Raw genomic sequence first — 25329 nt, 5'->3', positions numbered from 1 at the left:
GACAGGTTTTGAAAACCACCAGAGAAGTAGAGTCACAACCTGCCTGAGCAGCCTGAGCCAGGGCTCCTTCACCCTCACAGGAAGATTTTCCTTCTGTTTAAGTGGAACTTTTTTGTGTTGCAGCTCATGTCCATTAGCCCCAGTCCTGGCACTGGGCACTACAGAAAAAGTGTCACCTCATCCTCCTGATATCCACCCTTTAGGTACTTAGAAGTGTTAAAGTGTTAAGGAGGTCGTGTCCCTGTCGTGCTCACAGGAAAGATGTTTTGATTTCAGCTCAGTTCAGCCCTCTGTGTTCATTACCCTCATGAGTACAGCCAACACCTCCATCAATGCCTGTTCATGCCAGGAGTTACATCCCATGACAGCTTTGGCTCCCCCCTCCCCACCATACCCAGCACCTCCTTTGCTACCACCACCACCACGGGTAACATCAGTCAACCTGTCCCTTAGCTTTGGGCAAACAAAGTTCAGCTTTGCCTACATGACTGAGAGGCTTTGAGGTGCTCTGTCACCAGAGCATCAGAGGTGCCTAGGCAGGTCCCATGGAAATATGTGGGAGCAAACAAGGGTTCCTCCCCTAGAATCAATAGAGATCTGCACGCTCGCACTTGCTGGGCTTGTGCTGCTCTATTATCTTTTACTCCAGTGGCTCCTTGTTTGTTTGTCAGCTCGTTTCCCGGGCATGTGAATTCCCCCAGCGGGTCCCCAGGCAGGGAGTGCCACATCTCCCAGGGGCAGGTAGCTGCCAACGTTGACTCAAGAGCAGGTGGGGAGGGAGATAAGCGCTGCCCTGCTGCCAGGGCCGTGGGCCTTCTCAGCCGGGGCTCGTGCCACGCGGCCCTGAGCCAGGCTGAGCTCCACCTCACGCAGCCACGAGCCAGGCTGAGCGTCACGCCAGGCCAGCCTGTGTCCTCCCCTGGGCTGTGGGAGGGGCCGTGGCCACAGCTCTGCAGCCAAGGCGTGGGGAGCAGAGCAGCTCCGGGCTGAAGGGGACTGAGGGCAGGAGGGCCATGCCACCGCTGGGCAGAGAAGGAGGACACTGCCACAGACACGCTTCAGGTATTGTCTGCGTTCAGGGACACCTGCTGCAGTCCAAGCAATGGGATCAGCAGCTGTGGCTTGGGATGATTGAGTTGGTGAAATCACACTTGACAGTGTACTGCCAGCATAAGCCAATGCCATTCTGAGTTGTGTCCAGAGGACCTGTGATAGCCCTCAGCTGCTAGGGATGGCTTATTAGATGCATTTGCTTTTCAGGGGTGCAAGTTTTCAAGTGTTTGGAAGTGTGAATTTCTGCTAGCACAGAAACTTGGGAAGGTGGGTGAAGGGCTGGAAGCAGGATTCTTGGTTTGTGAAGAGCAGAGATACCAGCTCTGATTCTTGGGTGAGAATCTGATGCATTTCAAGATTAAGCAATTGTCTTTTTGGTCTTGGGTGCTGTGGTGTTAAGAGGAAAAAGTGTGCGGGTGAGTGTAAGTCAGCTCTGCAGAGGGAGAGCTGCCTGTTTGCACCAGGGGATTTAGGCTTCCAGATATTAAATTTCTGGTAACTGTACTTCAGCTTGTTGCAACATTTCAGTCTTGAAAAGCCTCTGTGGATAATGAGACTACAGGGAGGCATCGCTCCCAGGGAGCCTCAGACTGAGGAGCAGGGGTGGATGGGAGCCTTGCTTCAGCAATGCAATTAATGAGCAAGTAGGAAACCAGCGTTTGCAAGAAAATGCTGGGAGAGAGGGAAATAAAACCAAATAAGAGAGAGGTCTTGTTGCCTACTTTGAAGCCAAGAACAAGCAAAGCTCACCTAAGTTTAAAAAGTCTTGCCTGATATGTCATGGGGTGAGAGACCACAGGTGGTGGAAGGTGGAGGAGTTAGGAGATGGTTCTGCTTTGAGGATGAGGGCACTGCCTGGAGAAGGTTTGTGCCCAACAGCCAGCTCTGTGATGGCAGGAGCCTTGGGCAATCCTCCCAAAGCTGTCCCAATGAAGAAGCAGAGTGACCTAGACCCTGTGCCCTGATTCAGAGGGCTTATGGTGTCAAGGAGAGCTGGGCTGGGGATGGAATGTTCCTACCTTGTCTCTAAAGCAGGCTGATGCTCTCAGCTGAGGTGTCCTGTCCCACATTGGCAGGTATGAGATCACTGTGGCAGAGGTAATGGAATGACATTTGTAGCTTGAGTCTTGGTGGCTGGTGTCACAGTCAGAATCACCCTGTGTGTGTCCCAAGTGTTCCTCTCTTTCGTAGGAAGAACTTTCCTCTCTATGACACTGCAGAGAAAGGGAAAGAGGTTTGGAGGACGAGACAATGTGACACCCATTTGCCATTGCTGTGGCTGTCACCAAGGGGTAAATTGGCAGGAGGGAGGACTGCTGGTAAAAGGATGCAGGAGCACCTGGGAGGGATGTTCACACTACAAAGCTATGGGCAGATCTTGACTGATGAGCCATGGAGCCATAGCTCCCAGTGGGAAAACATTAGCTACAGCTGACAGTCTCCCACTCTCCACTCACACCTTCTCCACCCTGTTAATTATTACAAGGGGAGCAATGAAGGCCAACATGCACCAAAGTCCAGTGTGAGAGAGAAAACCTGCAGTTTACTGGGAGCCATGAGCCAGCCAAGCCCAGCTGCCACGGAGCTGCCCACGCTGCCAGGGGACACCGCTGTGGCCTTTGGGGTGGCAGACATCATCGTCGTGGTTTTATACTTCGCTTTTGTCCTCACTGTTGGGATATGGGTGAGTCCCTGAGGTGAATGGGTTTGGGTCTACCTGAGGCAGACAGCTTTTGATCCTCCTTGGACCCTTCCTGAGTAAAAAGGAGTTTGCCTGCAGAGTGCATCCTCTGCACACATTGTTATCTCAGGACCTACTGAACAAGTTTGTGAGTGATAAGGCATCTTCCTGAGGCCTCAATCCCACCCTCACATGGGGACAACCAAGGGATCATTCCCTGGAGGTTGCTTGGGGGTAACATTTACTTTCTGTGTTGCAACATAGTCTCACACCAGGGTGTTGGCAGATGGGGGGCAGAAGAAAAACCAGGGTTGGTTTTTGTGGTTGTACAAGTGTGAGGCTACTGGAAACCCTGAATCCCCAGCAGTGGCAAGAAGGAAGGCAACAGGAGCTGCAGCAGGGCACTGCTAGCCATCCTGAAGTACACTCACATGCCCAAATGAGTCCCTGATGGCATCCCACAGGATACACAGTTGTCCTCTGGTTCTCACCCATGTGCCGTGTACCATTGTTGGATGGTGGATAGCCTTTCCTGGAGCTGCAAACACATATCTTCACATGGCTGAGAGCAGAAGAACTCCTAATTTTCTCAAAATTAGATGCCTTTCGGAGGGACCCTGCTTCAGCTTTCATCAGAGCCATGGACTACCTGTCTGCTGCTCTGAGTTGGCTGCGGTGACACCCAAGGGTGTAGGGCTAGAGTGATGCAAGAGGTTGCTAATGGGATGTTTCAAGGCTACTGAGATGGGCATTGGGTGTGATTTGAGGGTGAGTGGCTGCAAGAAAACACCTTTGATTTTGCTGTGCTTCCAGTCATCGATACGAGCAAGCCGGGGGACTGTTGGAGGCTATTTCCTGGCTGGACGATCCATGACTTGGTGGCCTGTAAGTGAAACGCGTCCTTCTGCTTCTCACGGTTTGAAAGCAATCCCAGATGTCAGGAGATCAGGTCTGGTGAGAGGACCCAGTTCGTTAATACTTTGACTGTAGTCTGGAGATGGAGAGGATCCACCAGAAATCACTCCATACAGGTTTGATAATGGGCTACAGTGTGAAGCTGCTGGGCTAAAAGGACACTGCAGCATCTTCAAGGTTTTTTAAAGCCTCAATTTCTCTGCTAAAGTCAGCACTAAAAATGTTCGTGTTGATGAAAGTGAGGGAGCATTGACTGCCTAGCTGGGTTTGAAACCCTTTGGCCTCAACTCACCAAAGATACTGTTGTCTCTGTTGGCCAAGAGAGCATTAGGTAATCTAGGAATGTGCTCTCCAGTAAAAAAAGAATTTAGAGACTGAAGAAAAAATAATCCCAAAGCCCAGGACTTCCTGAACCCTTGCTATTTAAAGTTGAGATTATTGACTAATGATGTCAAGAATATAAACTTCAAACCACCAAAGTATAAATCTTTACCATGGAAAAAAAGAGAGAAATCTATTGAAAGCACCTTTTCTTGGGAGTGAAAGGTACATAAAAAGATAATTTAAAGTCTCAACAGAATAAAAACACCAGGGGAATAAAGATCCTTCTCAGCCAATGCCAGACTCTGACACCATACATCTCTCCAGTGAGTTGTGGGTAACGAAATGCACTTCTCCACCAAAATACTGTAAGATTTTTCTCTCTTTTTTTAATGTTTGGATGTAGGTTGCCCATAAATTCACTAGGTTAGATTTTCAACCTCTTCCATCAGAGGTGCATCCACCTCTCTAAAATATGTTATTTCTTAAATGCTCTTTATGCTTCTATCTCAACCAGTGACATCTAGTGGAAGAGCTCACCTTGGTGTATGTTAAACAGGTTCAACTCAACCCTGGTATTACATTGCTGTTCCTAGGGGAAGCATCTTCTGTATTTCTGTCTGATATAGATATCAGGAAAACTGCTTACATTTCTTGAGAGCACCAGTCCCCACCTCAGTTGCAAATTCATGTTGCAGCAGCCAAGGCTCTAATCAAGAGGTTTTTTTAGACAGACAAAGCAGAGCTGTTGACAGGAATCAGTATATATGTTGATACCATATTAATGTTTTACCTTGCTCAAAGGTGAGAAGCAGATCAAATTCCATCATTCCTAGTTTCATGTGTAGCAGTACTAAGGAGAGAAAAGCTCCTCATGGACTATATAGCTAAAAGCAAACTTCCTCTAGAGACAAAAGGGCTAGACTTGTCCTCTGAGTAACATTGACCCAGAGAGAGATTTGATGTTGACATACAGAAAGGAGGTGAGGCTTTGTGCCAAATAAAAGTAGTAATTAAGTCAGATAGTCTTTGCCCTGTTTAAAGCACCTTGGAGCTTGCAATCTTCCAATTAGTGTGTCAGTGAGGCGTGGTAGGGACAGCCTACCATGCCCACAGCCTACAGTTAAAGTTAACCAGAGGCATTAGCATTTTCCAACAGAGCTGAATATCTTTGAACCTACATGTAGGCATTAAACATAAAAGGCCTACGTGTTTCTAACATTGTCCCTGCTATGGGTCAGGAGTCTGCTCTCTTAGGAGGAGCTCCAAGAGAGCACTCCTGTCATAATGGCTGTATAAACCTCCACATGCGTCTTCAGTGCAAGACTTAAAAGAGATTGGGCTGTCAGCAAGATATGGAGAGGTACAGCAAGGGTCATCAAGGTTGGAGAAGGCATGTTGCTGACTAAGTAGCAAGGGAATGAAGAAATCCATCATGTTTCATGGACACTGAGGTGTTTGTGGCTGCCACCAGACTTCTCTCATCCCGCTGTACTCCCCATCACAGGCGTGTATCTCAGGAGAACCAATGACATAGTGAACCTTGGTTCTGAGATTAAGCTTTGCATTGGAGTGGGGACAGTGGAAGGCAGCAGACACGCCCACTTCAAGGTAAAAAACCCTTCATTTCCTTTAAAAGGAAAGGGAAAACCCAACTGTCCATTAGCTATCTATCTCCAAGGAGATGAGGCATGGGGAAAGAGTGTCTGGAGAAAACAGGTGGGCTGCTAAAGAAGCTCCTCAAAGTGACTTTCTGAATTTTGTGCCTGTGCCCTGTGTTTCAGATTGGAGCATCCCTGATGTCAAGCAATGTGGGCAGTGGCTTATTCATTGGCCTGGCGGGCACTGGAGCAGCTGGAGGCCTTGCTGTTGGGGGCTTTGAGTGGAATGTAAGAATCTGTTTTGTTGTCTAATAAGATGTCGTTGTTTCCAAAGGGACTGGGGGTTTGTCTTCAAAATTAGATGCTAAGACTATTGACAGGTACAAGTTCTCAAGCCTCAGGAGAGAAGCCTCCACACATTCAGACTGCCTTAAAAACATGAGATCTTTATTTCAGTTTAAATGGAATCCACCGAAATTATTAGCTCTTTGACCTTCTCAGAAGCACTTGGACATAGTTTTAGGCTTTTGTCTGCAGTCATGAAGATTAAAATGAAAGGTAATGAATGCTGAAAACTCACTTGGATAATCACAGGGTTCTGGGTACAGGGAGTTTGAAAACAAATAGAAGTGGCACGTGCTCCTAAATTCAGTGTAAAGCCATGAGAGTCAGCAATGCTTCATTCACCTGTCAGCTGACAAAATGTGATGGCTCTGGGGTGAACATCTGGGTGTGAAGGCAGGTCTCATTCTGCCCTTATTGAAGTGGCCTAGAAAAGTGCCACTGGCACCACAAAATGCATGAAAACCAGGCCCTTTGTGTGTGATGCTAACGAAATTCCTCAGCTGCAGTGATGAGGAGTGCTATTAGTGCCAGTCTCACAACAAACATCCTTCACCTAACTCTAAGTCTACGTCAGCAGAGATTGCTAATAGTGCTGTTTACTTGCCAATTACAGGCAGAGTCCACCCAAAGCTCTTTCTTAGGAAATCTATGCACTGCAGTATTGGGCACCTTTCTTTTTCCTATACCACTAAGATCACCTTTAAGTCCTTGATGAAGAAAGCAGAGCCTGTGATCAGCCTGGTGCTTGTAGGACATACCAATGTTGCTGTACTTTAAGTAAATCCATTCAGGTTATTTTAGAAGCTCATGAAGATGAGATTGAGTGTCAGGGCAAATCTAACTTCATGAGGTTAGATTCATTTCTTTCAGATTGGAAAGGGACCTTAGACATGCTGTTCTTCTTTCTCTTTGTCACGGGACATTACTTGAGATGCTGGGATCATATGAACATCTTTAACCTAAGCCAGTCTCTGCCACTGCAGGAGTCATGGTTATTCTCCTTGGTCACTCACAATCTCTGCAGTTTCATTTCTGATAACTTAAATAACTGATCAAAGTAAAATCTGGGCTAATGTAAGGTGCTTGGATGAAAGGTAATGGCCTGAGACAGCCAAGAAGTGAGGTTTGATAATCCTATGACTTCTATTTATAATCAAGATCTCCTGTTTGGGCTTTTGGTGAGTTTCAGAGATTAAATACATGATGGGAGATGCCTTTATAAGTTCCAAAAGACCCTTCACCTGTGGCAAAGCAACTAAACTGCCTGTTTATCTGCCAGCGACAGAAGCACATCTGCGCCAGCCTGCAAGGAGAACACCCCGCCAGAGTCTTGCTGTTGCTTATTTTAATGCTCTGCAGGGACAGTCTGCTGCCTCAGCCTCATCACTTGCTAATCAAGCAACAAACAGATGCTCCCATCCTTCTCTGAATCACTTAACTCTTCACTGCCACAGCACCAGTGGTTTCAAAGGCCACCAAATACAACAAGAATTCCTCCATTTGTCTCCTCATCTTCTGAGCAAGGAGAAAAAGTCAGACTGCTTCCCAAGTATATTGCATGGAACTGTGCCCTATTGCTTGCTTAGGATTTCCACTGAAAGAACAGAGGAGAAGGACATTCCCAAGTGTTAAATCATGTGCCTTTATTTTCTATCTCCTTCACAGGCTACCTGGGCACTTCTGGCTCTCGGCTGGATCTTTGTGCCTGTTTACATCGCAGCAGGAGTGGTCACCATGCCCGAGTACCTGCAGAAGAGATTTGGAGGGCAGAGGATACAAATCTACATGTCTGTGCTGTCCCTCATTCTCTATATATTCACCAAGATATCCGTATGTATCCGATTGAACACAAACCTTGTGTCTAGGGCAGGGGTAGGTCATCCTGGTACAATGCAAAGCTGCTCAGAAATAACTCAAATGTCCTTGAAAGGACCAGCTCAGTTACCAGAGACAGTAGCAGTGTGTTAGTGTGCTGTTTTGCTCTAGCAAACACTTGCCTCTGTATTGATCATGGAGACCTGTCCTGAGAGAGAGCCCTCATTAAACAGCAATGGACAGTGAGAACTCTACAGGGATATGGCAGCTAATTGCTAAAAAGTGTAAGTACTATAAGCTGTCTGCTTGCTTTTCCCCATCTATCAGATCAAACCTTAGGCATTATATGCAAGGGGACTGCAGCAGTCCCCCATCTGAGGATCTGGCTGGCTGCATCTGGTAGATGTGAAATTCTCTTAAATTATCATAAATCTGCTGTCCTCCTTGTAGCAGTTTTCAGCGTTAGGTGTGTTATGGCTATTCCTCTTTCTGTCACCTGTGTTGTGTACAAAGGGAGGTCGGTTCTGGCTTAAGACAAAACTCAGTATTTCTCCTGGGTTGCTTGCAGCATTGTACCCAGCAGGTAGCCAAAAAGCACTGTAAGCCACTGGGTATTTCTCTTTATTTAAATGCCTTTGATAGAGATGCAGAACTTACACTCAGAGATTTGCTAAGAAATATCTACACCCTTGGAGGGAGAGGACTGTACTTCAGAGTCCATTACATGGACTGAAAATGTCACTCCTTTGTCTGCAGCTGGTTGTCCCATGGTGGTACAAGTCAGTTTTCACTAGACCTTACTGAAGCATTTAGATGTCAAGTTGCCTTGGAAGACATAGATTGGAGATGAGGCACCCATGTGCCTGTAGCAGCTGCCTTCAGGGTCCTTCTCCCAGGCTTGTTACCTCCCAGGTCCTGGAAGGTGCCTGAAGAGGAGTTACAGACTGGGGGTAAGGAATAGATTTTCTCCTGTAACAGCCAGCTCTTGGTCATTGCTGTCACCACTGCCTCCAGGAGCTTTGCTCTCTGGGGTTGTTGAAATATTGCCCAGGATGAGACCATGCAAAGAGGCACTTGAAGTCTCTTTGCCAGTGAGGGGTAAATGGAAGATCTCTCCTCTAGCCGTGCATGTTGTGGTGCTGTTGCACGGTCAATGCTCATGGCCAGAACAGACCAGTCTTTCAAAATAACCTTCAGCAGAGCAATATTTGCCAATGCCTTTCAGAGCAGGCCCCCAGCCTCAGTCATTGCTGTTTCACCTCAGTGGTTTCTCCTCTGTGCAGCCAATTCACGCGTGGCTGACGGATGTGGCTGGTGGAGTTTATGGGCATGACAGGTGCTTTCTATTAAGCTGTGCTATTGTTTGTAGAGAGCTCATTTAGCGGCTGGCTGGACAGCAGGCAGTTGGTTACAAGAAGGATTTTTCTCCCTGTGCTTTTTGCCCAAACACAGGTTAGCAACTAGGGCATTGCAGAGTCTTCCCTGCTCGCAAATGAAAACAGAGATCTCAGTAAACAGAGTTGTCAAACTCTGATCCTACGTGGCTACAGATGTGTTTGTGTTTGCTGCTGGGAAGTGAAGAACCAGAAGTCACAGTGGCTCTTGTGGTGTCTGGTCTAGGGGTTTCAGAGGTCAGGAGTTGCACTGGATACTTGGTTTTGAGGTGCTTATTTCGGGCATTGCAAATAGAAAGCTTGCCCCATCCCTTCTGTATCCCTTGACAAATATCTTTACTTGTATCTCTACTCATACCAAATTTGCAGGTGTCCTTCAGGTAGATTTCCCAACATACATGTCCCCTACCACCTTCTGCATCTGAATGATGTTATCTGTATAATTCTAGGCTTCACCCAGGTTCTGATTTCATCTAGCTCCTGAGCAGGTATAACTTGTTTTTCTGGAGTAATTTGAGTGTGCTGAACTACATGGATGGACAAGAAAGCTGATGACTTTTTCAGATACATAAATCATGACACAAGATATCAATGATTCTTTAGGAGGTCTTTCAAGCTGGCCATGAGGTCAATGAGAGACAGTCTTGGGTAGAACTCAGTCTCTGCTTTTTCCCATCCTTTCCCTCTTGTGTCTGTCTGTGAATATGTGGGCTCCTGTTCCCCATGGATGTCTTTACAGTCAGCAAAAGGAGTGGCAGTTTCCACCAGTACCTGTCTGTGCCAGTGAGAATTACATGCCTTGAAGGCTGCCTGTAAGAGTCTTTTAATTGCTTTGGCGTGAGACCTTGATTTTCACCCTCCTGCTGCCCCAGCTCCCAGATTCTGACAGCACTGACCCAGAGGAAAGTTTTTCCTTACACTGAGAACAAGAAACTTCACAGGCAGCATCCTCATGCTCTCTCCTCTTCCAATTCACCTTCACATTGTCCTCCCTCGTCAGTGCTCTCAGCCTCAGAGGGCTGCCGGCTGCTTTATTAGATTTCACTTACACAAAGTTCCTCTAACACCACACTGCCCTTGGGGGGTGGTTTGTTTTATTCCAGACAGACATTTTTTCCGGAGCACTGTTCATCCAAATCTCTTTGGGCTGGAACCTCTACTTGTCCACCGTGGTCTTGCTCGCAGTGACTGCTGTCTACACCATAGCTGGTAAATAGCTGATTTTAAAAACCAAAGCACTTTGTACCCTGGGGCTTAGGATGTTTCCTCTTTCCTACAGAAGGGGAAAGTATTCAGGTCCTGGTCTGAGGGCAAGATTCCCCCAGTTGCTGGTAGTACTGGCCCCATCACCCCCAGCTGTTGGAGACCTGGCTATTGGCCTCTCCCCTCCCACCCCAAGGGAAACTGGAACAGGGAGAATAAAGGGGTTATTAACACTACAGAAGGCTCCCAGCTCTCTCTGTGCAGATAGTTATTGCTATGCCCATATTTGCTCTTTATTTTCTCTCTTTGCTGCATTAGATGTTAGCAACTCTAGATATTAAGCTCCTGTACTGCCTCTGAGTCTTCTCACAAACATGGAAAAGCCCCTCAGGCTGTTCCTCACAGGAGAGCTTGTGACAGCTATAGAGGACTAGCTCAGTGCCCACTTCTCCCACTGGGTCTGTCCTGAAATGACAGGGCTAAGGCCAAGGAAAACATTTTTCCAGGAGAGTTACCTGTTTCACTGTACATGATGGTGCACTCTACCTGTTGTCTCTGGTTCTCCTGACAGGCGGTTTGACAGCTGTGATCTACACAGACGCTCTGCAGACCCTGATCATGGTGCTGGGAGCTTTGGTCCTCATGTTCATAGGTAAGAGGAACCTGCCATGGCTAGTTTAACCAGTCCCAAGGTTATTAGACCTTAGCAGGGTACCTCGCTCTTACCTGTGTGGTGCAGAAACAAGTTTTAACCACTCACAGAAGTGGTGCCAACACAACTCTCACTTGACAAGTCATCAGATGGCTTCATCCTTTGCACTAACTGTAAGGAGGTGAGGGTCTAGATCATGTCACCTTGCTGGTATGGGTTTACCTGGAGTTGCCAAGGAGCTTGCAACAGTTCATTCCCAGAGCCAAATTCAGCTCATATTATGCTCAGGTAAATTCAAAGCAATTCTGCTGACTTTCCCTGTTGACTTTGGGAGTTACTGTGGATTCATCTGGATGTAACTGAGCATCTTAAAAAAAATTAAAAGGCACCAAGGAATTGACCATCCTCAGCCTTGGCTTTAAGCCTTCTTGGCAAGCAGAAATACCAGTATGTCTGGTTTCATGTTGTACCTTCCTGCTGTGTTTCTTGAAGAATGTATGAGCAAAGGCTAGATGCTGAGGACATTGTGAGGGTAAGGATGGTGGAGATTTTCCTGCATTGATGCTTTTCCAGGGTGCACTGTTAAAATCACAGAGGCCCTGGGCAAAACCCGACTGACTCTTGTAGAAACCTTGACTGTCAAAAGTGAGGTGGCATGAAAAGAAAGGAGATAAGAGGAAGACAGGAGAAAAGAGACTCAGAAAAGGAAATAACTTTGCAGGATGCACCAGACCTTAAATCACTGGCACTTCCTTTTCAGGGTTTGAAAAAGTTGGCTGGTACGAAGGACTTCAGGAGAAATATAGCACAGCAATGCCAAAGATCATAGTCCCAAACACAACCTGTCACCTCCCACGTGCAGATGCCTTTCATCTCTTCAGGGATCCAGTCACAGGAGATATTCCTTGGCCTGGCCTTACATTTGGTCTCTCTGTGCTGGCTCTTTGGTGCTGGTGCACTGACCAGGTAAAGAAAGAAGCCTTTTCCTCTACAGGAAAACCACCACGCTATTATTTCCAGCCCACTCTTCAGTTTGTGGATCTGTGTGCTGAAACATTGCCGTGTCTTGTGTGCAGAGAGAACAGGTTCTTTTCTTCTGTCTTTGTCCCACTATGGGGTGGTGAATACCGGGATTCTTTATGCAGTTGGCATGACAATGATGTGAAAATGTGGATCTGGAGCTGGCTCTGCAGTGACTTTGTGTAGACCTCTAGACAAGCCATTCATATTCCCAGTGGTCTCATGGGTTTTATTCACAGGAAAACTGTTTGTTTCTCAAGACACAGTGCTTTTGTGTTTTAATATGGGGATAATTATGAAAACCCACCATGGAACTTTTACCAAAACACCTACAGTCTGCTCCATTCCTTGTCTCTTGCTGCTGTACAGCTGCTGTCTCTAGTCCTCAAGGTGGATTCACTTTAGTCAAGGGTGAAATGATTCCTGTAAAGGAAATTTCCATGCTGGCCTCTCCTATAGCCTGTGCATTGAGCTCTGAGTAGTGGCAGCAGGCTGCAGTCAATCGAGATGGGAAAGTTGCCATTGGTATGCAAAACAGCCTGGGATCCTGATGGATGAAAGTCATCCATGAGAAGGAGAGACAGAGAGAACGGATCCTGCTCTTTCTGTAGTGCTGCTGTTTTACTCTCTGCCCTCTCTCTGCACTGATTGCAGGTGATAGTCCAGAGGTCTCTCTCCGCCAAGAACCTCTCCCATGCCAAAGGAGGATCAGTGCTGGGAGGATATCTGAAAATCTTCCCTATGTTTTTCATTGTCATGCCAGGAATGATCAGCAGAGCTCTTTACCCAGGTAAGCCTTCCCATGGTCCTTGCCACAGGGCTTTATACCTGCTGTGACCAACGGGGTCCTCCAGCACTTTTACACCTCAAAAACTACTGCCCTTCAGGCATACTCATACAGATTCCTGTTGTATACTGGTGTCCCCATGCCTTTCCTCCACCTCCAGTGTTCCCACAGTGGCAGGGGTCACTGTGAGTATCTGTATGGGGCATATTTTGCCATCGGGATCCTACAGCTCCATGCTGTGAACGTTGTGTGCATCTGTCTGGAGGACATCAGTGAGACAAAATACATGAACCACCGAGGCTGTCCTTCAGTCCTACAGATTACTTTCACTAGATATTTGATGAGAGTCTTAGTAGTCTGTCACACACATTTGTGCAGTTCCTGGTGGATGATACAAACAGCTCTTCCTTGTGAAAAGCAACAGTTCCCCTCATGCTGTCTCCCAGGCAGCTCTCATTTCTCCAGAGCATGCCACTTCCCAGGGGGAAAACCCTAGTTGAGAGAGGACCACTCCTGGAAGAAAGTGTAACTGTGCCAAAATTGCCTCTCTCTCAGGTTTCTTTGAATAGGAGTAAGTCTGCCTGCAACAACCTTGGTAACCCAGCTGACAGGTTCATGGAAACAGTCCAGTTCCCACGAATGACAGAGCCCCAAGGATTACAATTATGCAACATCCAGGACAGTTACGTCTGTACCCTGAACAGAGTTGCAAAATGTCATCTTGAAGTTTTACCTTTATGATGTAAAATGTACTTTAGCTCCACTCCAGTATTCCAGCTGCACCTCTGAATTTATATGAACCTGCACAAGGCATCAATATTCTTTCCCTTGAATTACCCTTTGGCTCCACAAGGATAACACTGACTTCTTGTTATTTTCCTGTCTTTTATAGATGAAGTGGGCTGCGTGGACCCAGACATCTGCAAAAGGGTCTGTGGAGCTGCAGTGGGTTGTTCCAACATTGCCTACCCCAAACTAGTGATAGAACTCATGCCTGATGGTGAGAAACCTTTACACTTGTGGAGGTGGGCTACAGCCATGCTCCACACAGGGGGTCAGACTCCTCTTATGCATCCTGAGGCTGATGAAATCTTACTGCAGTTACCAGAAAGAGGCCAACAGTCTAGCCCTGATTTTTCCTCCCCTTTTTTGCTCCCCTAGGGCTCCGAGGTTTGATGATTGCTGTGATGATGGCAGCCTTGATGAGTTCCCTCACCTCCATTTTCAACAGCAGCAGCACTCTCTTCGTTATAGACATCTGGCAGCGGATCCGCAGAAAGGCTTCGGAGCAGGAGCTGATGATTGTGGGCAGGTCTTTACATTCATTTATGTCTTGTTGCTCTCATCATCTGATTCAAGTAAAACATTTCCATTCTTCAGTCTGGACTGCGAAGAATCTGGGGCCTAAAATATAGAACAGGAATGCAGCTCAGGAAAGAGCATTGTGTTTTCCAGCTTCATCTGAGAGATGAAGAAAGGTCAAAGAGAAACTCTGAACGTACCACTGACCTGGCTAGATCATTGCCTCTCTCTCCTCTAAACTTAACACAAATAGAGTCTTAAGTGTCAATTTTAGCAAAGCCAAAGGTGCTCTGGAGTCACTATCACCTGAGGTCTTTAAGAACATGTTACTTTTGCATTAGACAGGAGTGACACATTGCAATTACTCCTTTCCTTTTTTTCAGGGGAAAGTGTAGAGAGGTAGGCATCCTAGCTCTCTATCTCACTGATAAGTTTTAGTGCCCTTTATAAACAAGCTTTGATACTGCATTGTATCAGGGGCATATAAAGTTGTCTTGATAGCAGAATTTAAGCTGCATTCTGCCTGTTGAGCATTAAGTTTCTAAACTTTGCTGTGGGGTGCATGAAGGCTGAAGGCAATCTCATACTCTTCCACTGTAGAGCAGTGAGAGGGAGAGTGCCTCCTGTTCATCAGGATGGAGAAACCTCTATAAAATAATGTAAAGATGAAAGAGGGTTATGGTAGGCACCTGACGCCCCAGAAGCAGTTTTAATTAGCAGCAAATTAGTGGGAATTTGGCAAAGGCACAAGGCTGAGCATGTTATCGTTTTGGAAAGATGGCAGAAAGATTACTTCCAAAGCTGCCAGCTCTGTCTTTGTGTCACATCCAAGAGCAAGTCCTTCAAAGGATGTGTCACTCTCCAGGACGCTCCAGGTTGAAGAGCTTGCACTGACCCAGCTCATGGTGCATCTCATGCATGTTGACTGGCAACTCCTAGCTCAGTTCACTTTGAAATCTGTGAAGTTAGCCATGGGAATTGGTTGAAGTGACATTCTAGAAGAGCCTATTTTCCCATCTCCTGTGTACCACAGGGGTAAGTTCTTCTCGTAAGTGGGCTGTGGATTCTGTCTTAGGGAATTCTGAGAGCGATTTTAAGTGTGGGTTTTGCTGCAAAACTTCATTTTCAGGTGGACTCCACCACCAGCAGACCTAATGCAATTTTATCCTCATCTTCCAGGGTCTTTATCCTCATCCTTGTAGTCATCAGCATCCTCTGGATCCCGATCATTCAATCAGCCAACAGCGGCAAGCTCTTTGACTACATTCAGTCCATAACCAGCTATCTGGCCCCACCGATCACAGCTCTCTTCATCTTGGCAATCTTCTGCAAGAGGATTAATGAGCCTGTAAGTGGAGCATCAACAACCAATTGAGTTTTATATATGTTTAAATTGGAAAACTAAACAAACACTCTCCCCTTGCTCCCTAACCTTTGAGACTCGAAACTTAGAGCTAGTCCAGATAAAGTGTGATGATTAGACAGCATTTCCCTGGCATGCATAGGTGGATCTTAGCCCAGTCTTTAGTGTATGTACATTTGCTTCCAGGAAGTCACTGTAAGTGGTACTTCTTATCAATCTCATTTGAGAACACGAAAGACAAACTTGTTCTGCAGTTTAGGAACGGTATGTCAAAGTCTAGCTGGAGTCATTGTTGCTAAAAAGAGACTCTTGCGTTGTCTGTGCTCTATCTGTTCCAAGTTGAAGGGCCGAAAATGAGTGGTTTTAACTGAAAACATCCTCCTTTGATGCATGTCAGCCTGAGTTGCCATCACACATAGAATGTCTTTGTCTAAGAAAAAGGAAGAAAGGAAAGGGAGAAGGAAAAGGAAAATTTCAACCAACCATGCAATGACCTTTTGTTTTTTCTGCTTGCCTTTTCTCAGGGTGCTTTCTGGGGCCTCATGGTGGGGCTAGTTGTTGGTCTCATCCGGATGATCATAGAGTTTATTTATAGCACCCCATCGTGTGGTGAGGAGGACAAGAGACCAGCTGTGCTAAAGGACTTGCACTACCTCTACTTCGCCCTCATCCTCTGTGTCCTCACTGCCATTGTCATCGTCCTCATTAGTCTCTGCACCCCACCAATCCCCGAAGAAAAGGTAAGTGATTTGCAGGGGAATCCTTTTCTCACAGGCCCTGTTTGGTTTCCAAATATCTCTGAAATATGTGGTTTTCCTCCCATGGTTAAGAAACGGTGCGTGATGCATATGCTGCAAAGAAGCCCTTGCTCCTCAGCTTTTCTGTTCCCCAGATCGCATAGTGTTAATGCTTCCTGAGTGCTTGAAATTGAGTGTGAGTCCCCATGCTGTGCCTAGAGCTGGGCAGACACCACAGCCCATCATAAGTGAAATAGAAAGAAGAAGGGGAAGGAGATGAAATTGTATTACAGAGCATTGCTGAGGAGGAATTAAATATATCTAATTGTAGCATCTAGCCTGTTGCAGCAGAGCCAGCATCCATCTTACAGGCAAACAAGATTAATATGTCTTGCAACATGGGCATTTAGGAAAATAGCATTTTGTCCCAATGTGATCTCAATTACACTTAATAACTTTGAGTCAGGCACAACTTTCTTTTACTTAGCACATTAATATGGTGCAGAGTTGGGAGGCTTTATATAATAAAACCTTAAAGCAGCTCTTCCCAGCCCCAAGTTTTAAAGCAGCTGTCTATATAACAAAACTACCATCTACCTCCAAACAAAGGTTACTGGATAGATTTAAAATAGCTATTTTTTCCCCCTCTAACTGCACGAGGAAGTGAGTGTGATGCCATCGTAGCATTTTCTATCTGTTGCTTCCTCATCCCCTGTAAAGCATTAACCAGTCCCATCAATGTTTGATTGAATGTTAGTGGTGTCAAAGATATCCAGCTCCTAAAGATTACATGAAAGCAGGTGCTCAGATATAGGGGGAGAGAGACTGTCTTTGTGTCTGCTTTGAGATAAAGTCTCAGCTTTTATTAGCTATCAGAGGATCCACACGGGAGAGAGAAATACTGGCAAGGAGGTACCATTAGTTCTGCTGCTTACGTTGTTCACTACTGCTCAGGGGTGGCCAGATGGTTGCCAGCAATTAATTACTGTGGTTTAATGAGTTCCCACTCATCATCTGACCTGTGATAACTAAACATGTGCAGTGCTCCCTGCCCACAGCAACCAAGATAAGATGCATTAACAGCACTGGCAAATAGTGAACATCATACCAGCAGTCAGGAAATGAAGAAAGTGGCCACAGCATCTATGGGCTTTGTAGTCTGGCCTCAGAGGTATAAAAACATTTAAACCATGTTTTAAGAGGGGGGTGGAAGACCTACTATAATAACATCAGGGAAAGAGAGGTTATGAACAGAAGAGGAGATTGTTCCTTAGAGGAGATTTTTCAGTAGACAGGTGAGTTTGTAGGTGCTGGGTTTCAGGGACCTTGTTTGACATATTCTTCAAAAAGCCAGTGCTAAGATAAGGTAGATCCAGACTAGAAGTAATGCCAGGAGGGAAGCCAATGGGATGGTCAGGGAGGATAGGATTTTGTCTGAAACAGCTGTGTGTAGCTATCCAATAGGAACAAAGGATGAGGAGCAGTGTCTGGGACATCTGGAGATTCAGGGTGGGAGTAAATCTTGCTTGAAGGCAGTACTGGACATGAACAAACACAGGCTGGGGATTTTTGAGGAAGTTTTCTTAAGAAGGATGTTCAAAATAACCTTTTGGTAGGCTACAGCCCCCCATGTAACACTGAGGTCAGTGCTTGACCTCTATATAAGAGATTCTGCCAAAGAAAATTAATAAGAATTAATGATACTGTCTGTGGCAATGGGAGGCTGGACACAGAGATCCAGATCAATCATCTGATGAGGGTGGTGACCATCCATGTGTCACCAATGACCCATGTGCCTCCTCCCTCAGTATCTTCCCCCCACCCCCCAAGGAAAATGAAGCAATTCGTGTCAGTAAGTGGTAGCCAATTATCTCTTCCCATAACTCTGTAGGAATAGGAGTGTCTATCCCTATTTTATTTTAATCTGATTTCCATGCAGTTCCCGCTATATATCCCCAGTTTCATCAGGAAAGGGCAGATCTTGTTCCTCAGAGAGCAGCCAAAGCAAAGGAATTGCTTTTAAAGTGAGGTAGATGCCAGCATTACTGGGTTTCTGCCTGTCTGACATGAGCCTCACTGTGCAGAATTAACTCTAAAAACTTCCATTTTCCCTTGGTCAGACTCACCCCAGCTTTTGCCCTAACCAAGAGTATGGGTAAAGGTTTGGACCACCACTCCCAATGGCATAGTTTCCCTCTGATGTTTGGCCACTAGTGAGCAAACCCCGGTTGCTGGGTTTGGCACGTGGGGAAGGACCTGTATGTCCCCATGACAGTGGCTGAGAGAGGGAAGCTGATAGCAGATGTCCTGGCTGAGGATACCTGAAGCTCTAGTGCTTTCAAGTCCCATGTGTTGGTCAATTCACTTTATGAGTGAATATTTCCTCCACAAAAATCACATGTTGCTAGCTCTGCCAGCCCTTATCTGTGCAGCACTTTGAGATACAATGATGAAAGACAGTGTGTGAGAGCTAGGAATTACACCATTTATTTTGTCAAGCAAAAAGAAAAGAAAAACAAGCCACCAAAGAAAAAGCCAAGGCAATAGAGTGATAGATCATACTTCAGCAGATGTAAATCAGCAGAGCTCCATTGCCTTCAAAGATCAGGAACAGCTGTTGAGCACAGTTATGCTGCTTTACACCAGCTGAGGATTTGCACCGGATGACTTTCCATATTGAACCTCAACATTTTTCAGATAGTAAATGGGTAAAAGGAGAAAAGAGATTTGTATCTGAAGTTAGAGTGGTACAGCTAATGTGCCTGGCTTTAAATGAATTACAATCCAAAAACTGCAAGCTGTAGCATTTTGTCCTGCTGTTTTGGACATTCTCCCATCCCTGTGGTGATTGATGCTGTGCTGGAAAACAAGTATGCAAGGAATTTGTTTGGTATGCTCCAGAGTTCATATGTCTTCATTGTAGGTAGTCCATATTGTGTCACACTGTCCTTGAAAACCCTGCAAAAGAGCTTACAATTAAATTTGAGACTGTGAAGCTGAAACACAACTGTCAGGTGCCAGATGGCACTTTGGAACAGAAGGATTTATTCTGGTTTACAAACAACAAAAGAAAAAAACTTTGCTGAGTTCTTGCAAACTCCTCTGGTTCAAGGAGAATGAGAGGGTGAAAAGGGAGAGGAAGAGCCACGAGCCACGAGTTCTATACAGGCAGGCCAACTCCCTCAGGGTCAGGGCTCACCTAGACAGGCTGATGGATTGGCAATCCCACCCTGATGTGCTCTAGGGTTGGGGATGTTTTTCCTATGTCCTGAGGTCTGCGTTCTGTGCACCCTTAGGAGGAGCACCAAGCCTGCTCTGGCTAGCCTGAACCAAAACTGTGCACTCTGAGGTGCTGTAACAGAAGCTCCCACAGCATCAGCTAATGCCCCTCAGAGCAAAACATGCTCTGCTCCAGTGGCAACCAGGCATTGACCAGCACTCGTCCTTCTGGTGATGGCAAAGAGGAGAAATGGGCATCTCAAGAAACTCAGACTGCCAAAACCCACTACAGAGGGGGAGCGTGGGTGTGAGGAGCCCTCTTGGGTGGTGGTTTGCTTTATTGAACAGGTTGGCCGTGGTCAAAGCATCAGCTCCTGGGTGAGGCAGTGGGATGATGTGTGATGAGGTTACCTGTGTGTCTGCGCTGCTTTCAACTGGGAATCGCTCCCATCTGGCACCGTCTGAGCCCCAGGTAGACTCCAAACCTTGCAGATTTTGCTGCAGTGCTAAGAGACAGTGTTTCAGTGACATCTGGGAAGAGGAGAGAAAAGAAAGAAAAAAGTTTTTCAAATCCTTTAGTACCCTGAAACTTTGCTTTGTGCCAGTGACATTTCCTAAGTGATTAAAAAAAAAGAATCCTTGAGAAAGATGAGGATCATCAAATCAAAGCAATTTAGCACATCATGACAAGAAAGATTAGCCCTGCCCAGTGCTCATCTTGGTTGAAAATGATTTAAATAAAGCTATAAATCTTCTGGAAATTATGCAACACTTTGTGTCAGCTGGAAGCTCCTGCCTTCATTTGTGTGTGTGAAATTCAGAAGTGCACCCTCCGTTACTTTGTGAGTGACCCAGCTGAGCTGTTCATTTCCACATGGGCAGAGCAGAGAGGCAGCTGCTTGTCAGGAAAATGTGTGACTCTGCCTGACCTCCTGTCACCACCTCCCTTCCACTACACCAGACACATCCTGTGGCTCCCACAGTGGGAGGGCAGCCCACAGACTGGGCAGCTGCCTTGGAGTGGGACTGATGAGGCTGGGCCTTGCTGTCTGGCTTGGGCACAGCATCCAGGAGCTAGGAAATGCCATACCACCATGGAGCTTGGTCAGCCAAAGGAGCAGCAGCCCTGGCTTCAGTTCAAAGCCATGAGCTCCTGAGGTGAGAGAATCATAGAATGGGGGGGTTGGAAGGAACCTCCAGAGCTCATTCATTCCAGTCCCCTGCTACAGCAGGTTCCCCTCCATCAGGTCACATAGAAATGCATCCAAGTGGGTTTGAAAACCTCCAGAGCAGGAGCCTCCACACCCTCCCTGGGCAGCCTGTGCCAGGGCTCCCTCACCTCAACAGCAAACAAGCTTCTCCTTATGTTTAAGTGGAACTCTTTGTGTTCCAGCTCACATCCATTACCCCCAGTCCTGTCACTGGGCACTACAGAAAAAAGTGTCACCCCATCCTCCTGACACCCACCCTTTAGGTACTTACGATATCCCCTCTCAGTCATCCTGTTGATTAACCTCACCCAACAACTAGCAAAAGGACCACGGTGGGATCTGCAAGATTAATGCCTCCTGTGCATTCCCTGTGTCCCAGGGAGGTGAAGACTTCAGACTCGCCCTAGGATAAGAGTTTCAGACCTGGTTTTGTAGAGCAGAGCAGACAGCAGTCACAGTCTTTCCAGGACTGAGTGTCTTTTGTGGCTTTTGACGGTCCTTTTGCTGAGAGACTGCAGAGGGAAGTAATGTCTTGTGTTGGCCTAACAGAGAAAAATGGAATTAAAACTCAAAGAAAAGCCAAACAGACAAAGAGAAAAGACATTTGGACACACAAGCCTTACAGTGTGTGCCCAGAGCTCTTTTATTTTTCCTACTTATAACTATACCTGTTGGTCTAAGGTATGGTACAATTCTCTCTGCAAACTGTGTCTTGGTATTCGCTGTCATGGCTCTGGCTGTCCACACAATTGTGCTTCTTGAGCACTCACTTGAGTCACAGAGTAAATCACAGTACTGCTGCTTTGTCCAAGCAAGTGCTCCTTTGGAAATGCAGGTTGATGCTTTGATGTGAGCTTGTCCTATCTGTGGGGTTTAATGTTCACATTGTGTTTTCTTTTCCTCAAAACTACCTCTCAGCTGAGACACAAAGTCCTCCATTTCTTCCCCATGTCCCAGAGAAGAAGCTTCTCAAAAAAACAGCCATATATCCACACCCCAACACCCAACTGATCTTTCTCTGCTGAGGATGTGATTGCTGTCTGTGACTATATTCAGAGAGGGTTACCTTGGCTTCTTTTTTTCTTTTTTAATTGGCCTCATTACCTTTCCCAGTTGGAAGGCTGCCATTCTGGACACAGATCATCTTTATGTCACATCAATCAAGTGTGCTTTGATGTCCACTAAAAGGTTATTGGTGGTAGAGACAGGGAGGGAACTGGTTAATTAAAAAGAAAGATAGAAGCAAAAAAACTAGATTAACTCATCCTTTTTGTCAGCTTCTCAGCTCCAACTGGATGCTACCAGTCTTCCTTCTTTTCCAGAGTGTGGACACCTGTGCAGAAGGGAGGTGAGAGTAAGTGGAGGATGGACCATTACCCCAGCACAGGTCTCTCAGCACCATCTTGGCTCTGTGCCTCCCAGAAAGGGAGGTGACTGGTATGCCAGTTTGGGACTGGCAGGTATAACCTGTTTGCTCTCCATCACTCTTTGCAGCTCACTCGCCTGACATGGTGGACAAGACACAGGAAAGCATCTGCCATTGACCTGAAAATTTACAAGAGTGAAGCAGCAGAGATGAATCCAGCCAACAGAGAGAATGAAATGCTCGACAGTACGGATTCAGGTGGAAAGGAGGAGGCAGGTAGGGTGTCTGTCTGTGAACCAGCACACTCATGTACACATAAGTGCACAGACAAGATCTCACACAAGTCCCTCTAAAGCTCATGAGAGGCCATCTGTTGCAGTCACTGGAGTTGGAGCTTGTATTTACAGGTACAGCAGTTACAAGGATGTGACAAATTAAAGCTTTGCAGTTCTTGGTCCTCCCAACTTGTCTTGTAGCATTTACCTTCCTGTCACAATCCTCTGAGTGGCTCAGGTGAGCTGCCATTCCTGAAAAACAAAGAAAATCCACCATCCAGTAAGATGTTTGTCCTTGTTCTCCCTAGAAGTAGTTATTTACCCAGGCAAACTACCCCAGTCCAGCTCTGCCCGAGTCACAGTGCCATTTTGGCACTTCAGGTGTGGACACTTTATGGTGTGTTGGACTCCTTTGGTGGGAGTCAACAGCCTTTTATGAATATCCCTTAGAGAAGTGGAGGTCTGTGCTGCTAGGACACTGCTCCTTGCCCCATTGACACTGGGACTTTGTCATGTCACTGCATCTATTTGTCTGTCTCACCAAGATACTCTTGAGGATCTCCATAGCCCTGCTGCAGGCATAACCAAAGCAGCAGCTACCACTAGTGCTTCAAAAGTCATGACAGGCTCTGTAATTTCAACTTCCAGCACATAAAAGTAGCATCTCTTCCTGTCTTCATCATTCCAGGAGAGAAACCCTTGTGTATGTGCTAGAGATACCTCCTCCATACGCCTGTGTGGGCTCTGCTGGCCAAACTCAGTGATGCTGTGACATATTGTATTCAAACAGCATCATGGTCTGAAGGGACTGGCACACACTTTGTGGATGCACAAGGAAAAAATCTACAAGCCTCAGTTTTCCCATTTACTTTATACCTACAGTTTCTTTCATCTTCCCTTAGGATATAAGCCATAGTTAAAACTCAGACCAAATTTGCTTAAATAGCTGTGTATCCTACCAAGGGTATTTAATAAGAAGGAAGGCAAAGAGTCAAATGAACTTAAAGACTTGTCAGGAGACAGAACAGGAGTTGCTACATAGGCAAGTTCTTTGCAGAGTGCACAGAGGTTTATTCTGCAAATCCATTTAAAAAAATGCAGCTTTCTGGTTTTGAGCTTAACCTTCCAAGGTTACAGAGCAGAAAACCTCAGAAGATAGGCACATACACAACATTTCTTTACTCCCTTTTGCTAGTCGGTGCAAAGAACCAATTGCAGCCAAGCTGAATAGAAGTGAACAACAAAAGAAATCTCTTGGGGTTTTTTTTCCCCCAATAGAGTATATTTGGGGTTAAGTTGAATGCAGCCATACAGCATTATTTATTATTTATCAGTTCCTAGTTCACTTACTTACCTAGCTCAGATTTTTATCAGCAAATGTCTTGGTATTTTGGTAATTAGTAATGACGGGAAAGGAGATGCAAAACAGAGTAGTTGACAGTTTAATGAGGGCTTTTTTTTTTCAAGCAACACCTTTTTCAAGGCCTTATGACATTCTGCATTTCAAATAAAGGTTATATTTGGAAAGAGCCAGTGAAATACACATGGCACAGAGCTGACAAATAAAACACATACTTCACCCAGCATGTCATGTGCAATAAATAAGGCAGGATAACTAAATGGATGATCATGCTGTCAGGAATTTGGGAAAGTGGATAGAAGCTGGGTTGGGGAGGAGGGGGAAGAAGTCTGTTAATTAACTAATGAACAACTGGTGTGGCAATCAAACAACTGTAATCAGTCTGTGCTGTATAAGGTTAAGGCAGAACTTTCTCTCTTCCCTTCCCTTTCCTTTGTATCATCATCATCTTGCATCTCCCATCCAAAGTACATCCCAAGCCCCACTCCAGATTGCTCAATGCACCTCCAAAACAGTAGAAGGAGAGAGGGGAGAGTCCTGGCTTAGATGATAACACCCATTTTTTGGTCTGTCTTGCAGCAGCCAAGCCTCCCTGCTGGAAAATGCTGTACTTGTGGTTCTGCGGTCTGTCCACTGGCCCCACCCCTACCCTGTCCCAGGAAGAGAGAGCTGCCCTGGAGCAGAGACTCACCAGCATCGAGGAAAAGCCCCTGTGGAAGACTGTTTGCAATGTTAATGCCATTCTCCTGCTGACCATCAATGTCTTTCTGTGGGCATACTTTGGCTGAGGTGGGGTCTGGCAGCACGTGGCTTTGGTTTCTCTCAGGGATCCTCATCTTCATGTATACACTGGAAGCATCAGGTGACAGTAAGCCTTGTGATGGTCCCTGGCATCCTTAGCATGCCTTGGCTCTTCCCTGGAGGCACTGCTTACTGGAAATGACTGTGAGGCTCACTTTTTCCATGAGGTGTAACCAAGACTCTACACTGCTCACATCAGGGGAGGTGTGGAACAGTGTGTGGGTCAAGTCAGGACACTTGGGGTCAACTTTAAAGGTGCAGGGCTGAGCTCTGCAAGGAGTAAAGGCTGGAAAGCCCAGCTGTGGCATAGCTGTGTCCTTATTCCCTTCATGCACCAGCTTGGGGCTTTCTTTGAACCACTGCCTTTGTGGGAAGGACTTCTGGTTTATGCTGGTGTGGGGAAGGAGACTTTAGCACTACCTGCAGGTTTGTTTTACATGGCCAAAATTCAGATGGGGTTAGTGCAAGACCACTGTATTGTCTCAGCAGTGACAACCTTTGTTTCCCAGGACCTGTGTTGGATCCCCCCATCCCCACTCCTGTTGGCATTGGCAGTGAGGACAGGGTCTTCCCCATCTCTGAGCCCCCTCACTCTGCTCACTCTGTTGTATGATAGTGCGTCTTACAACATCTGGAGCCTGTTTACTTGTCAGGTCCTTAACAGCATTACCAGCAATAAAGGTGCCTCAGTAACCAGCCAATTCTGACTCTGGGTTATTGTGGTTATATATCCTGCACTGACACACAAAGGTCTCCCTGTGACCACAGTTACCTGGCTGTGGCAGGGAAAAGAAATATCCCTCCTTGAGCCAGATCCAAGGCTGGACCTTGATTTCCTGAGCAAGTCTGGGCTTCTCTGACCCATCACATAAAGTGGCATGGCCATAACCTTTTAAACCACAGCCAGA

The 25329-nt window shown here is 46.3% G+C and overlaps 1 protein-coding gene across 1 annotated transcript; it reads left to right on the top strand.

Annotated features, from left to right (window-relative positions):
- The first annotated feature begins 999 nt into the window (after positions 1-999).
- SLC5A9 (solute carrier family 5 member 9) lies at positions 1000-24414 on the top strand. The gene is made up of 15 exons (XM_062003433.1): positions 1000-1062; positions 2540-2737; positions 3548-3619; positions 5755-5859; positions 7582-7746; positions 10229-10334; positions 10900-10980; positions 11741-11946; positions 12655-12790; positions 13680-13787; positions 13949-14099; positions 15269-15437; positions 15977-16192; positions 22114-22261; positions 24200-24414. Exons 2-15 carry the CDS (start codon positions 2609-2611, stop codon positions 24406-24408), a joined length of 2001 nt encoding a protein of 666 aa, XP_061859417.1. The 5' UTR covers positions 1000-1062; positions 2540-2608; the 3' UTR covers positions 24409-24414.
- The last annotated feature ends 915 nt before the right edge of the window (positions 24415-25329 follow it).

The sequence above is a fragment of the Colius striatus genome, chromosome 10, assembly GCF_028858725.1.
Source record: "Colius striatus isolate bColStr4 chromosome 10, bColStr4.1.hap1, whole genome shotgun sequence".
Classification (NCBI taxonomy): Eukaryota; Metazoa; Chordata; class Aves; order Coliiformes; family Coliidae; genus Colius; species Colius striatus.
This window is presented reverse-complemented; position numbering and strand designations above follow the sequence as displayed.

What these genes read in the sequence shown, in the direction of transcription:
- SLC5A9 (XM_062003433.1), top strand. Translation starts at nt 2,609, where the DNA reads ATGAGCCAGCCAAGCCCAGCTGCCACGGAGCTGCCCACGCTGCCAGGG. An exon ending in TTGGGGGCTTTGAGTGGAAT is followed by an intron (nt 5,860 to 7,581) that starts GTAAGAATCTGT and finishes TCTCCTTCACAG; the next exon opens with GCTACCTGGGCACTTCTGGC. An exon ending in CAGCAGAGCTCTTTACCCAG is followed by an intron (nt 12,791 to 13,679) that starts GTAAGCCTTCCC and finishes TGTCTTTTATAG; the next exon opens with ATGAAGTGGGCTGCGTGGAC.